This window comes from Lepidochelys kempii, chromosome 9 (assembly GCF_965140285.1).
Source record: "Lepidochelys kempii isolate rLepKem1 chromosome 9, rLepKem1.hap1, whole genome shotgun sequence".
Classification (NCBI taxonomy): Eukaryota; Metazoa; Chordata; order Testudines; family Cheloniidae; genus Lepidochelys; species Lepidochelys kempii.
The window spans coordinates 2,168,125-2,183,910 of record NC_136388.1 but is presented as its reverse complement, the minus strand read 5'-3'; the positions used below and the strand labels follow the sequence as shown (position 1 = coordinate 2,183,910).

At 40.0% G+C, this 15,786-nt stretch overlaps 1 protein-coding gene across 7 annotated transcripts in view; it reads left to right on the top strand.

The window, feature by feature from the left end:
* OPA1 (OPA1 mitochondrial dynamin like GTPase) overlaps positions 1-15,786 on the top strand; it is an 85,439-nt gene that overhangs the window by 28,424 nt on the left and 41,229 nt on the right. For 6 of the 7 annotated variants that reach the window (XM_073359010.2, XM_073359012.2, XM_073359008.2 and 3 more), the window contains 11 exons: positions 1,599-1,679; positions 2,645-2,719; positions 2,950-3,021; positions 3,117-3,216; positions 3,930-4,060; positions 4,755-4,827; positions 4,920-4,992; positions 5,478-5,593; positions 11,585-11,649; positions 12,369-12,445; positions 15,015-15,180. In XM_073359010.2, coding sequence (XP_073215111.2) covers positions 1,599-1,679; positions 2,645-2,719; positions 2,950-3,021; positions 3,117-3,216; positions 3,930-4,060; positions 4,755-4,827; positions 4,920-4,992; positions 5,478-5,593; positions 11,585-11,649; positions 12,369-12,445; positions 15,015-15,180 — 1,029 coding nt within the window. The remainder of the gene's footprint in view (positions 1-1,598; positions 1,680-2,644; positions 2,720-2,949; positions 3,022-3,116; positions 3,217-3,929; positions 4,061-4,754; positions 4,828-4,919; positions 4,993-5,477; positions 5,594-11,584; positions 11,650-12,368; positions 12,446-15,014; positions 15,181-15,786) is intronic. The other variant, XM_073359014.2, reaches the window with a different exon arrangement.

Genomic DNA, 15,786 nt, shown 5'->3' with positions numbered 1-15,786 from the left:
GCTTATGGAATATTTTAAATGCATAGCTATCTTCTTACCAAACTTGCTGAAGATAAAAAGTTATTAGAAACTGATTGTGCAGATGGAAAAAATAAATAAATAATACTTTTAACTATCTGCTTTTGGGTGAAATGCCACTAATATGAAAATAACTCCCATCTGACTGTTAGGAACTGGCTCGGAGACCAACAGACGGGTGTTAACACTTATCAGCACTCACACCAGAGACACCCGCTGGTTGAATGAGCACAGAGACTGAACTAGCCTCTTAGTCCTAGAGGTAGTCAGTGCAATCATGGCTGAGACACAGAACTGAAAGCTTGTACACTCATTGTCCATTCCCAAGCCTACAATTTTGGCACAGAAATTTTTAGTGAATGGCGCAGTAGAGATGCAGGAAGAAAACTAAAAGGCACAGAAAGGTCACCAAATAATGTATTTTTACCTGCTGCCTTTAACAAGGAAAAGCAATAATTTTTCCCCTTTTTCAAACAAACTGAATCAGATTTATCAAAAATGATGTTTTAATCCTTGTTGCTACTAAGAAATATTACATTAATGCTTTCCTCCTCCCCAAAAATAATTTAAACAGTAACTTTTGTTGTTGGTAGTATGGTTGGTTACAAAAGAAAAGAACTGACACCAAAAACGTGTACTGTTTAGGGTGGGTGGAAATGACTGTGGATTATATAGTGGGGGTGCTGAAAGATGAGGCCTGGGAGAGGCAGGGAGGTTGGAGAGAGAACTCACCCCTCACTGACCCTGCAGCTGCAGTTCCTGTCCCACAGGGCTGGGCCCATCTCCCCGGTCCAGGCATTGTGAGCTGACATACACAGTCACAGCGCCCCTCCATCTCCATCTGGGGGCTCCAGAATGACCCCACCAGCCTGACGCTCTGCCCCCAGCGCCTGCTGTACCCCCTCACACAGGTCCAACCTTCCTGAAGCTCCTGATTCCCCTTCCCCCTCACCATCCCTCTCTCCCCCACTCTCTTTACCTTACCATCCCTGCTGGCTAGCCCGAGGCCCTTGGATGATGGATTTGTCCAGCTTCGTGGACCCGACTGGTCCCCTGTGCCCAGAGTTGCTGCCGCCTTGGTTTTGGCAGGTAAAGACTTGGCCACCATCATGCGGCACGATGCAGAGTGCGTCCCAGTTGGCACATTGCACATGACATAAAGCAGAGTGGGCGCCAGCCTGTAGGGCTGGACCATGGCATGCTCCCTCCCAGCCACGTTTTAAAAAGTCAGGGAAGAGGATAGCCCTTTGGTTCCCCCATTGCTGGTGCTTATACCAGGCCCAGCCCCACAAGACAGGAGCTGCCGCCGTGGGATGGGCTTGTCACGGACTTTATTCAGATTCATGATTGCCATGAACTCCGTGCCAAAATCATAGCTTTAGCAAATTCGAAGAATGTCTAAAGGATTTCCATTTAGAGAGCTGTCAACCAAGCACCTTTCTTAGGTAGTACATTCCTTTGAATAATGATGGTAAATGTTTAAAACCCTTATTTTGTTTGTTTTGGGGAAGGGTTTCTGTCTTGTAAATCTTGGCTATTAAGATTTTATTAGTTACACATCTCCTCATCCTAAATATTAGGTAACACTTAGTGAAGGTCCCCACCATGTGGCTTTGTTCAAAGACAGCTCTCGGGAGTTTGATCTGACCAAGGAAGAGGATGTAAGTACAAGAAATGTCTTGAGATGAATGTAATCTTGATCACATTTTTGTTTGAAAAAATAGATGTCTATACTGGCTGTTGCCCACTGAGTATAGGGATTAGAAGACTGTTGAGCAAAGAGGGGTACTTTGTAAAATGAAAAGGAGTACTTGTGGCACCTTAGAGACTAACCAATTTATTTGACCATAACGAAAGCTTGTGCTCAAATAAATTGGTTAGTCTCTAAGGTGCCACAAGTACTCCTTTTCTTTTTGTGAATACAGACTAACATGGCTGCTACTCTAGAACTTTGTTAAATGTTACACTATGTTTCAGTGTCCTTGCTACCTAGAGCTGAATGGCAATGAAGTGGGCATAATAGTTAGAGCAGGAGACTGAGTGTAACAACTCCTGCTCCCGGGTACGCTACTGAGTTTTGAGAGTCCTTGGGCAAATCAGTAAACCTTTCTGTGCTTCAGTTAACCAAATTATAAAATTGATATTCTCTTATCTGCTTCTCCTGTGTGTATTGAGGCCTAGTCAATGATTGTAACAATGACCTTTGGATAAAAGGTGTTACCTAGCTGCTAAGTCATCTTGTTTGCCAATGTTGGTGTCTGTTATTGAGTATTCAAGTAATATTTGCCCATAGAATCATAGAATATGAGGGTTGGAAGGGACCCCAGAAGGTCATCTAGTCCAACCCCCTGCTCGAAGCAGGACCAATTCCCAGTTAAATCATCCCAGCCAGGGCTTTGTCAAGCCTGACCTTAAAAACCTCTAAGGAAGGAGATTCTACCACCTCCCTAGGTAACGCATTCCAGTGTTTCACCACCCTCATAGTGAAAAAGTTTTTCCTAATATCCAATCTAAACCTCCCCCCCTGCAACTTAAGACCATTACTCCTCGTTCTGTCATCTGCTACCATTGAGAACAGTCTAGAGCCAAATGATTAATATCATCTGATATCTTTGTGTCAAAACAGCTTGCAGCCTTGAGAAATGAGATAGAGATCCGAATGAGGAAGAGTGTGAAAGAAGGATGCACTGTCAGTGCTGAGGTAAGGCTCCCCATTCATTTCATGCAGAGTCTCATTTGTACTTGTCCCATCAATTATGAGGCTATGTCCAATCAGTTTGTAGCTATTTCAAGATCTTGTACTGTATAAAGAAATGTATTTATACCATAAAAATGGTTCTGCTGTCAGGCATCTTGGTCATCTGACCTCTTTTTTTAAAAAAAAAAGTCATACCCCATGGTGAAAAGTTTCATTCCAGCTTTGTTTTACAGACCATCTCCTTAAATGTGAAAGGTCCTGGTCTGCAGAGAATGGTGTTGGTAGATTTGCCTGGTGTCATTAGTGTAAGTACAGAGCAGTCAGTTAATACACTCTTACCAAAGGAAACAATCTTTCATTCCATCTCTCTTTTTTTAAATATATTCTATTTTTTTTAAAGACTGTGACGTCAGGTATGGCTCCAGATACTAAGGATACTATCTTTAGCATCAGCAAGGCCTATATGCAGAACCCGAATGCCATCATCCTTTGTATTCAAGGTAAATTAGGACGCTAGACAATAATCAAAATGGCATTTGCTTGTGCTAATTAAAACCTTGCAGTGTATTCTTTAGATCTTTCGTCTAGATTTCTAGAAAAATGACCCTGAACAGAAGTCAGTTCTTAATTTCTTGGTGCAGTTTTAGGAAATGTTCTCTAGGTAGGTCATCTGAAATATTGTGGGAATTTGCACTGTGGGCCCCACAGTACACTCTGTGATGTCTTTCTTTTTTTCTTAAATTCATGGCATTGTTTGGCCCTTTTGCCACTAATACAAAAAAAGCTTACAATTTTATTACTTTTAAAATATAACCAAGACCGTGATAGTACTATTTAAAGGCAAGATTTCCCCAAAACAGTGTTCCTAAGCTAAGAGACCACGGTAGAGAGATCTTTATACTGAGAATTGTGTCATGTACTTTTTTCAAACAAAATTTTGGTGAATAGTTTAACGTCTAGGTGTATTTTAGTTTTAGTGGAAACTTATTTTTATCGTTAGTCACCAGGGGACAATAATTTTCTGATGCAAAGAACATACGCAAATTCGCACTGCTTGTGCCGAAAGCTAAATACTGAGGGGCATGCTATCATTAATATTTTTAACTTAAACAATTTGCTAAAAATTAACTGTAGTGCCCACTGAATAGTCAGAGTTCGAGTGCTGTCTATCCTACCAAAGGTCTTGAAATGGCATCTTTAAAAATCTTTTCAGATGGGTCGGTGGATGCAGAACGCAGCATTGTCACTGATTTAGTCAGCCAAATGGATCCTCACGGGAAAAGGACAATCTTTGTTTTGACTAAGGTGGACCTTGCTGAGAAAAACGTGTCCAGCCCAAACAGGGTGACTATATAAGCCTTCTGTTCTAAGGCCACAGCATGTAGAGGGACAGTTGTGCAGAAAATTGTGGTGCAAATACAAACATGAAAGTGCATCTAACTTTTTGGGAAGGTTTTGAAAAGAAAAGAAGGAAAAGATGTCTGTTAGGGCATCCAGGATGAGGGTTTTATTATTTTTAATCTGTGCAGGTTTTTGCTTTTACTGATTTCTGCTATATGACATTGGTTAAGTAATTTCAACTCTGTGCCTTATTTTCCCCATCTGTAAAATAGGTATAATGATATTTACCTTCCTTTGTAAAGTGCTTTTTGATATATGGGAGTAAAATGCTAACTAACTTGCAGTTATAATTATTATTATTTTAAGTAATATCCAAGATAGTCAAAACATTTATTAGTAATAGGTTTATGTAAGTCTAATTGTTGTAAAAACCTGCAGTCCAGTCAACATTAAATTTCAAGTGGCTTTCCATCTTCTAGCTATGTACTGTGCATTTTGGTATTAAGTTTTTCCTGTATTTGTGTCTTTCCTTTAACTACAATTTTCAGAGTGCAGTAAAACCTCTGTGTAATCTCCTAAGAAAGAGTTAGTCCTGCATAATCTATCTTTATATGTTGTTTGAGACATTTTAATATTGCATTAATGAAATGAGAGAATGGATACAAGATCAACATATTTTTTGTACTTATTTGCATAGATACAACAAATCATTGAAGGTAAACTCTTCCCAATGAAGGCTTTGGGTTACTTTGCAGTCGTTACAGGAAAAGGTAATCAGAGTTCTATGTCTGGTTCTTTTTTGTTTGTTGATACAGAATCAATGTCTAAATGGAATTGTTGTGGCACTCTCTCCTTTCTCTAGGAAACAGCAGTGAAAGTATCGAATCTATTAAAGAGTATGAAGAGGAATTTTTTCAAAATTCAAAACTGTTGAAGTATGTTGCTATTTATACTTTATATTAAAGTGAATCTCATCAATAAATGCTAGCATACATTCCCAGAGCTTAACGTTGTTTACAGACTTTTAGTGTGAAAGCACTGTGTATATGTTGCAATGTCTGCTAATCCTCAAAGCTTTGGGCGGCCCACTTTCAGTGAAGTGAAGAGATTCTGCTAACTTAGCAAACTTACACTTTATCTGAGAAAAGAAATATGATTCATGTTGCTTAGACATTGAAATCCCAAACTTTCCCTCCGGGGTTACAGGATACATGTTTTTTTCCTCATAATTCAAGGAGAACTCCAAATACAATTCTGTGCACTGGATATTTTGTGGAGAGAGTCAATGTTTTAGGATGCTGCATGTTGTCATGTTAAATTGTTCTTCAGCATAGAAAGCAAAGATTTATTCTGGGAATAACAGCCCTGAAAAGACCATTTAAAAAGACTGCTATGTACATATGTATCCCTTTCTTTACAGGACATGTATGCTGAAGGCACACCAGGTGACAACGAGGAACCTGAGTCTTGCTGTGTCAGATTGCTTTTGGAAGATGGTGAGAGAGTCGGTGGAGCAGCAAGCAGATGCTTTTAAAGGTAATATTGTTTAATTTAATACCCTTGAAGGCAAAGCCTCATAGTATTGGCTAGTTAGCCATAATGTGTCCAGGAACTTTGCAAGTTTCCATTGCACGGCTCTGTGAATGATCTGTAATTCTAGGGTTTGTCATCCTCTGGCCAGCACATCTCTCCATAACTCCTTGTATGTAATCATTAATAAGAAATTGCCATGTCATGTTGCCTGGGGGATCTCAAGTGAAGGATAGTTCGTGGCACAAAGGTCCCAACTTTATTAAATAAACAACAAGAATGTAAATATGTGAAGGAGAGAAATGAACATAGCTGCTTGGCCAGAACATGAGCCTCCCCTCATTCTGATTGGCAGATCTAAAGCTTAAAATAGCTTCCTGGCAAAAGACCCTATCAAACCCACCCACGACTGGACATGTGTCTTGCACCAAGCCACGCTGCTACGTGGGACAGAGTCCAAGTGTTCTCTGCCAGTGAGCCTTTTGATGAATCTCACAGTGCTGGGAGACATCCTATTTCTACATTGACTGTCCCAGGCCAAATGGCCAAAAAAACGTATCTGCCTCCAAACCTTGCATCTGCTTCAAAGACGTGACATGAGGTAGTGGAACCGGTGGAAACCTGACCACAGTTCCGGCTTGACCTGAACAGAAAAGAGAGCACAATGGAGTGTTAACATCTCGACATCATACCTTCAGCAATGAAATGCCAAAACAATTTACCCGAGAAGAATATATGCCCTGCCCTTGTTAATGGAGGGATAGGAGGGAAAACCTTGGCGCAGTAGGAGGAGAGATTAAATGGCCCAGCTCAGCTAAGAACAGGATCTCTGTCCTTCCCGGCCAATAGTGGTCTGTCTGCATTGCAGCTGGCAGCGAGCCTCCCAACCCAGGTAGACAGACTTGAGCTAGCCTGCTAAAAATAGCAGTGAGGTCATTGCAACTTGGCCTGGAGCTGTGTATCTCAAGCTCACCCAACTCCCTCAGCTTAAGAGGCTGAACTTCAGCCCAAGTCACAACATCCATACTGCTTTTTTAGCATGCTCGCTTGAGCCTCTCTAGCGCAAACCCGTCTGCTCAAGCTTGGGAGTCTCACTGTCAGCTGCAGTGTACACATACCCTAAGAGGGCTCCTTAGAGCCAGAGGAGCAACCTTTGGCACAGCCTGACACCACGCTGGGCTGTGATAAGTCAGGTGTGGTGAGAAACCCCTGGCCTCCACACAAGAAAGCTTCAGGAAACCCAGCTCAGTCTCCACTGCCCTAGGAATCTGAGGAAGGTGGAAATCTAAAGGGGTAATGGCTGAGCCAAATTCATACTGTGTTAGCTAGGAGTCTAAATGTTTGTTGTGAAACAAATGTCATCACTCTAACAGATGTACAGTGCCTTTGAATGATCTTTCCCCTTCTCGAAATTCTGGTGGTCATGTGTTCCACAAAGCTCCACCCACAGTTAACTGTAAAATCCTAACTAAACCTCATCCTCTAACTGAAACAGTTTTACTGGCGTTTCTAAACATGCTGCATGTGCTACAGCTGGATCTCCCTTTTTCTTGGCCCTGTCATCTTCGCAGTGCCATCTAGGGTTTTTACATTTGTTACCATGGCTTTTGGAGAGGCCTTACTGTTCGATTCTGAATGTTCCAAATTAGAAGTTGATTCTTTTTCTTTTTCTGAACAGTCCAAATTTTCCTCCTATACAGTTATAACGGTCAGGTCTTGTGTTCCTTTTTATTTAAAAGAACTGGCATCTCTCAGGTTTGGACAACCTCTACAGTGGACAATTTGATAAGTAGCAACTTTAGCCGCAAGGAGAGCTGAAAAGAAAGATGCAACCTGTGTGTCCTTAAAATGACTGAATTCACTCAGTTGCCAATTTGATAAATGTAACACAAAAGGGATATGCATAAATTGTACTTGATTGATTAATACCCATGGTAGAGGCATAGCAATGAGACCACTAGCAGGGCCTTCATGTAAAACGGGACTTTCTCCATGGTCCTGCAAATTATAATCCTTTTCCACTACTATTGCCTGTATTTCTACTTAATTTGGATACAGCTTCATATTCCCCTTCATTTTCATAATCTAGGTTATATATGGTCAATGATCCATCTTTTACTGATCTTTGACATTTGTTTTTCCATAATCCATATGGGATTCTATCACTTATTGTTGAAGATTTACCTCCAGTTGTAACATATGTTTTACATCTTCTTCCTCCGCTCCTTATTACCTAATTAAGGGAGAGATTATTTTCCAATCTACAAAAGGCATTTGCTCATTTTTTTCTATGTTATGTGCAAGAAAAAGTCTCTCACCTATTGCTCCTTTAACTTTTCAATAAAACTTGTTTGAGTGGTTGGAAGAAGTGTTTGACTATGTTTTTTGGAAAATAATGCACGTACCTTCCAAGTTTTTAGACCTCAAATGGAAAATCTTCCCACAATACGAACTTTCACTTATCCTTTAATCCTAGCCGTAATCCTAATCTGTGCAGACCTGACATGAATCTGTATCTTATGTGTTTTCAAAGTTGTGCTGTTAGTCCATGCAGTAAATAGTGTTTTATTCCAAGACTTAGTTATAAATTGTTGCTATGCTGGTTGACAATCCCATTCAAAGAAAACTTTATTTGAAATACGTGGTGTTCTTCCCTTCAATCCTTGATATTGGCTTATTCATTGTCGTGTCCAGGTCACTGTTATCATTGCATCCGGAGCCTCTATAGGCAAGTCTGAGTCTTGCCTATAGAGCCTGATTTGCCTCAACTATTCTTATTTCTTGCTGTGCTGGAATGGTCTGTTGCTCTGTCAGCAGTGCAGTGTAAAGGCATGAACACAGAATCAGTGTTACGACATACAATTTCTTTTCCCTGTTACTGGGATGGCTCTCTCTGGTCCTGCACTTCCTCTTTTGTGCTCAGCATCTCTGGTTCCTCTGCCTATGGAGAAATCTCTCTTTTCAGGTACAACTTTAATTGACTGACATGATAGAATTTATCTACTTTTCTTTTTTCCTGTTTGAACCTAATTCTGTATACAGAGGAACTGAGTCTATCCACGATATAGGGTGGCCCAGTCCATCAGTTACATATATTGTGTTTCAGTACAGCACACGGTAGGAGCATAACCTGATCTCCAATTTCCCAAGGGTTCTCTCTTTGTTCTTTATCAAAATAGGCTTTTGCCTTCCGTTTATACTTTCCCAATTTAATAGCTACCTGCAAGTGAATCTGATTAAGATGATTCTGTAATGCTTGCATATAGGTTTCCCGTTTAACCTCTTCTAACTGTGTGCTACTGGTATTCCACAACATTCCTCAGGCATTCACGTAGTTCCCCCACTCACCACCTCAAAGGGTGTATGATCTGTGGAGGCAGCTGGAGTTGCCCTGAGTGCCAGAAAAATGAGTGGAATCAGGGTATCCCGATTGCATCCATAAGCATCTACCAGCTTCCGCAGCATTAGTTTGATGGTGTAGTTTGTTTGCACTGCCATCCCTGATGATTGGGGCCTGTATGGCATGTGCAATTTTTGTCAACATCTTTAGAACACCTGCCCAGTAAAATGTTTTCCACTGTCTGACTCTATCTGAGTGGGGAGTCCCCAACGAGAGAAGACGTGTTCTACCAAGATTTTTGCCCAGAGTTAAAGCAGTATTTGCTTTTAAAGGAAATTCTTCCACTCATTTAGAGAACTGGACAATAATAACAAGAAAATATTGGTTTTCTCTTTGAGTTTTTGATAAGGGTCCCACAAAATCAATTTGCAAAGCTTGCCAAGGACTCTCATACATTTTGAGATCTTAAGGGAACATTTCTTTTTGTGAGGGTAGGATTATTTCTGTGCACAAACCAAACATTTCTCACAGTACTGTTGCATATCCATCCTCATGCCTGACCACCAACCTATGGAGGTAAGTTGCTGCATGCTTTTGTATACCCCTGGGTTTCCTCTTGATTGTGTGTCTTGCACCAGGTAGATTGTTTCCCTGTGCAGCTGAAATGGTACAGCCCACACTGGGAAATGCTCTTCAAGGTACATCAACAGTCCATCTATGTACAATTCTAATTCATGCCTTTTATATGGGGAACTCTGTGTCAATGAAGTCCAGGTTCCTTGTTTGTCATCTGACTTAGACAGCTGCCTAATTACCTTCACTATTTCTTGATCCTTTCTCTGCAAAGCTTTGAAATCTGGAACGTCTATGCTATTCTTCTGTGCTAAGTTGTTCCTTTGCTGTGCCTACTGGGACCAGATCTGGGCTTGCTATGGGATCTGTTTTCTTGAGTTCTTCCCATAGAATCCCACTTCAAGCTCCTTTGTTAGCCAAGAACTCGGCATGATGGTTTTCCTGAGCATATGGTTAAAGTTTGCTATGGGCTTGCAGAACTTTCTGGACCATGGATCGCTTTTCTGGAGTGGACACTTGTATAGCTAATTTGCCAGTAAACTGCAAAAGTGAAGCATATTTGAGTGGAGCCAGGTCTGAGGATGTAACTGCATAAGCATCCCATACTGGTAAAAATTCTGTGAGTGAGTTACACACCCAAGCTGAATCTGACAAAATGATAGTAGGTGGCACTCAAGTAAATGGATGATAACGTGAACGAATTGGCTACATGTTACAATTCCATTTTTGAAACGGGTGACATTTGTTTAGAAGATATTAAATCAAGCTGTAACTGAGTGTTAAGTGTTGGTTAATTTCCTTCTGTGATAGCAGTAAGTGGGGTACATTTTAAAGGAAATATTTTTCTGCAGTGAGTCGGAGCAGACAGTGGATTGGCTGAGGAACTTTGAATGTCTTTGGTTAGACAGACACTAGATAGTTTAAGCCTTATATTTTACCTACCTTCAAATTGTTCCTGTCTGGCAGTCTGCCCCAATGATAAATATTTAGGCATTTATAGAATAGTCCCCTCAAACACTGGTAGATTCAAACCAACAATGCCTGTTAGTAGTTCTGGGCAATATTGTGCTGACTCTGTGCCAGCAGTTCACTGTAAAACTCTCTTCCCAAAGCTGGGCTACCATAAGTAGCCAATGCACAAACAGCTGCTACTGTGATGTTCATTTTAGTTCTGTTGAAAGTCCAATGCTTGCCTAGTTGGGGCAGGGGTGAAAAGGGGGGAATGACTAGACTGGAAAACCTTCGTTAAGCACTTTGGTGGGGTTTAGGGTCTTGTGCTTGCCCTCTGTTGGAGTGAATTTCACCCCGTGTTAGGATCTGATCCTATTGCCATTGAAGTTGGTGGGAGACTTTTCCTGGACTTTAATGAGAGTTCGATTGACTCTTTAGCTAGGGAATAGAATAGAAGATAAGAAAGCAGTACCAACAGCTGAGAGTTAAAAACAGTACTGTTTAATAGCTCCTGTTGAAAATAAGATCTTACAACATACATTTTGAAATGTTAATAAGCTTCTTTAGATAATCTGAATCATAAATGATGGGCAGAAAGAAAAATTATGAAACTGTACGTTATTGTGAAACTTACGTTTTGATCTTGTGCTTTTTCCTTTTTTTCATGTTCCATAACTGTTGCAATTAGTAACTTTTTTTAAATGGATTGAGTAATTATGAAATGATAGTTAAAGCCACAGAGAAATCATTTGCTAAATGTAAAGTTTCAGAGAAATGCGTTTGCTTAACATTAAAGCATGGAAGTGAAGGACAAATCTTAGCACAGCTTTGGATGATGGAATTGTGAGTTGTCATCATGTAACCATTGGTCACTAAAGAGCTTTATGGTCAAAAATGCCAAAATTTATTCCCTTTCTGTTATGGCCTTTCAAATTTGCCTGAAGAATAAAATATATGATTTTTCTCAGTCACTTGGTTTACTTGAAATGTCAAATGCAAGATTGATTTCTCACAAGTAAGTTTCATGGGAATTTAAAGAACAGGTGAGTCCTTAGAATAGCCAGGCATTCTGAACAGATTATAAAGGAGTCTTAATAAATGTATGTCTCTGATTCTTCTTTTTCGTTCTATAGCAACACGTTTTAATCTTGAGACTGAGTGGAAGAACAACTACCCCCGGTTGCGAGAGCTTGACCGGGTAAATTCCATTACACGTTTACTTGATATGTTAGAAAATGTTTATTAAGATTATGGGTTAGAAATTATGAGTCTTATTCTCATTTGTACTGTGGCTCCTTTGCTGCACTCTGGCATTGTAAAGGGACCTTAAAGATGGCATAATTGACATTTACATCACTTTTAAGGCCTCTTTCAGCTACCAGAACTGTGTAAATAAGAATCAGGCCTTATGTGATATGAAATCAGTCACTTCAAAAATTCAGTCATTTGAGTTTCACAAAACATAAGTCTCAGTTTTCAAATAGCTGCAGTGCTGTTAAAATCCTATAATCGATACAGAGTTGCTCTACTCGTCAAAATAACAAGGAACGATGTTGCTTTGTAATCATGTAGATTATTGTTCTGTCAACTCTTCCTGTCTTCCCTGTCCTTGTAGGAAGACAGGATATTGATATAATCTTTTTCTTTGAGTTCTTTGTAAAAGTTCTTGGATATTTTAATACCCAGCTTGCTCACAGGAATGGAGCAGCTGTGCAGAAGAGCATAGCATGATACACTAGGATAGCATGGTACAAGCATAAACGCTGGCCAGAACACAACTGGAAGGTTTCGTTTTAGGTTTACAAGCCATGAAAAAGTATTCCCTTGCCTTGCATAGAAAGTTACAGTCCAGGCATATTCAAGATAAAGTCGTCATCACAGAGTCTTCACTGACTTTCATGCTTATCTTTTGCATAGAATGAACTGTTCGAAAAAGCGAAGAATGAAATCCTTGATGAGGTTATAAGTTTGAGCCAGGTCACACCAAAGCACTGGTACAGTAACTGTTTAGTTTCAAATTTATGCTACATGTTCCTCTTCCAAAAACAGATGAGGGTTTTTTTTGTTTATCTTACAGATTTTTGTTTAGATTTAAAATAAAAAAGGATTATTATTGCCTAATTGGGTAATTATTGCCTAATTGGGTATTGAGTGATTTCCTTTGTCCACCTTTCCACCATAACATGTTTCTTATTCTAGATCACTAAACTTGCTTGTAGTCCCTGGTCAATATAGTACATTTTCCTGCCACCTCAGGAAGAATTGATATAACACACACTCGACAGTTCCAGGAGTGAACATGAACATGCAAAGCAAGGATGCTTTTAAACTTTGATAATGACTCAACAATTGGTCATGTTCTCATTAAAGATGAATTTTTGTAATCCCTTAATCTTCCTGGTTTGGGTTACCACCATATATGCTGAGATAACACGTGTGTGTGTGCGCGCGCATATGCGCAACCTTGACAATATTAAGTTCTGTATCTTCTTTGAGAATCAGAGATTTGAGCGTTGAAAGACGAGATACTTCTAGGCCCTAAAGTTGGCTTAATGGTCCCTGTGACAGAGTGCTAGGTATGAAACCCTGAGTCAGCACTCCGTTCACAGCAGCTCCAATCAGGCATAGCAGATTGGAGCTGCTGCGAACAGAGTGTTGACTCAGGGTTTCATACCTAGCACTCTGTTCACAGTCCCTTTGAGGATTCCTTCTACACAGAGGACTCCTTGGCTAGCATAGAGTCACTGTGCTACATTCTATCCATGTCCTGTCCCAGTAAGACTGGTGTAGCCAGGTGAAAAAGAGCATATCCCAAACATTCGTACATTCTAGCTTCAGCCACTTTTGCACCTTTTACCTCTTGAACTGCAGCTTGGTCACAGTTTAGAATCTGGGCCAATGCTAAGATTCCAGTTCATTAAAGAAAACAATTCCCTTAAAACACATCTAGGCCCATGAATGTTTTCTGTGCAAAAGATTTTTCTGAGTTCATATTCTGGCCTGCGGTTTCAGAGTTCAGTGCATTCCTTGGGTAATCTAACCCATCACTTAGCTCCTCTGTTTGACCCAGTGTATCACGTGTGTGTGCGCTATAGATGATAGGGAAACTTGAAACCTGGGCCATAAAAATATCCTTGTGTGAGCCATTGAGTTCAGAATGATATGCATCAAGCGATCAGTGCATCTGACGTGATAGTGACAAGTTGCTGAGGACTCCACGTTTTTCTGTCATACATTAAAAATTTCCATTATGTCCTGGGTAGGGTTGATTTGTTGATCTGATGAAACTGGCATGACAATAAGGAAGATCTTGAGATTGCATTTGCTCATAGTCACAAGATCCTGCCCCACTCTGTGGCTTATCTTAAGGAACAAACGCCAGACCTGGTGGTTCCAGCACGGGCCTAAGCAAAAGTATCATGCAATATCATCACTCTCAGTAGTGGTAGTGGTGTTGCTCAAATAAATGAGGTTGTGTGAATGATGAAGCAATTACCTTGTTTTGAACAAAAGCTTTTAAGGAAACCAACATTTTTGCCAGAGGCAATAATAATTTTTATTTACTGATGGTAAATTTTCCAGAATTCTTTCCTGGTTCTTAAATACTTGTTCTTTTTAGGTTCCTATGAATAGTTTTATAAGCTTTGAAAACCTATTTAAAAGCCTTTTCCAGCTTTAAAGAATTGAGTGACTTCAGCCCCGTCTATATTGACTTGGCAGGCAGACAGTTTTGAAGTTACCACAGCTTGGGGAGAATAGGGATATTTAATAACAGTGAAGCAAAGATTTGACTTGTCATTATGCTAGTGAGATGGAAGGAGCTGAAGTGACACTTCTGAGAAGTTCCTCAGTCATTCCTCCTGAGTCGGCATGTCAGCTGGCCATGAGACTGCTGTGTCCTGAATATTTTAATGACAACTCTGCCCTCTTTAGCTCATATAATGTTAAATCTTCCAAAACATTTTAATACGGTATCATTGTAGCTGTGTTGGTTCGAAGATATTAGAGAGAAAAGGTCAGTGAGGAGCTGAATATGAGCTCTGAGTACACTTGAAAGTTTGTCCTTCTCATCAGCAGAAGTTGATCCAATAAAACATATTACCTCACCCACCGTGTCTCTCTGAAATGTTTTAAAACCATATTTTAAAAAAATTAATTTGGGGGTTGAATCATCACTAATAAAGCCTATATTTTATTTGATTGTATATTAACGTCTGTACTGCAACACAAATAGGAGAAATGGTTGTTAGCTCCATAGCGACATGAGAAGCTAATTTGACAGGTGAACTTTGACATATACTCATGATGAGATGGACTTGTAGGTTGGAATTCTCAGCTAGTTTCATCAGTCAACAAGCCTATGAATTATGCGTAAAAATTCCAGATACCATCTTTGTTCATTCAGCAGAATGAAAGTAGGGAGAAGTTCATGGTTTGGGGGTTGGTGTTAGGAATAATGAAAGTACAAGAAGGCATCTGTTTTGTCAGTCTGTTAAAGTACTGGCCATATGGATTAGAACTCTACGGACTGGAAGTTATCACATGTTATACCTTTCAATTTAGGGAGGAGATTCTTCAGAAAACATTGTGGGAAAGAGTATCTACTCATGTGATTGAGAACATCTACCTGCCAGCAGCACAAGCTACGAATTCAGGGACATTTAACACCACTGTGGACATCAAGCTGAAGCAGTGGACTGACAAACAACTGCCTAATAAAGCAGTAGAGGTTAGAACTTAATTAGCTGAATGCATTTTAGTTTTATAAATAAAAATATCTCCTTGCTTTCATATTTACAGCTCTTTATTTTTCTGTTGGAAGCCTGTTAAAAAGAAGGTTAGGAGTTATAAGTAAATGACAGTAGAGGAGCAGTTCTTCCGATTCCGGATGTCCATGCTCCTGACCATTGCAGCCAGTCACCGGAGATTGGCGAGCTATTGTCTTCCAGGGGTGTGCGCCACAAAAACCACTGGCAGTGTTATTTGGCTGTCTCACTAAATGTTTTCCAATAAAAATCGCTCTTAAGTGGCAAAAAGCTAGAAGCTAACTATATCCATATTTCCCCTCCTCCCAGCAGAAGAATTCCCCTTTGTGTTCATCTGTTGTTGCTGCTCAGTGAGCAAAGTTTAGTGTTAATTTCTTTTATATGTGAGCCACAAAAGCAAATCACTGAATTCTAATATCTTCCGTTTCTTGGTGAGTGAGTATTGCTGTCTGCATATTTGTAAGATTATGTTAGTGACTGTAATACATACAGCTGTTCAAAGTAATGGACTGCTTCAGAAGGTAACTTTCTCTTGTTAAAAGAAAAGGAGTACTTGTGGCACCTTAGAG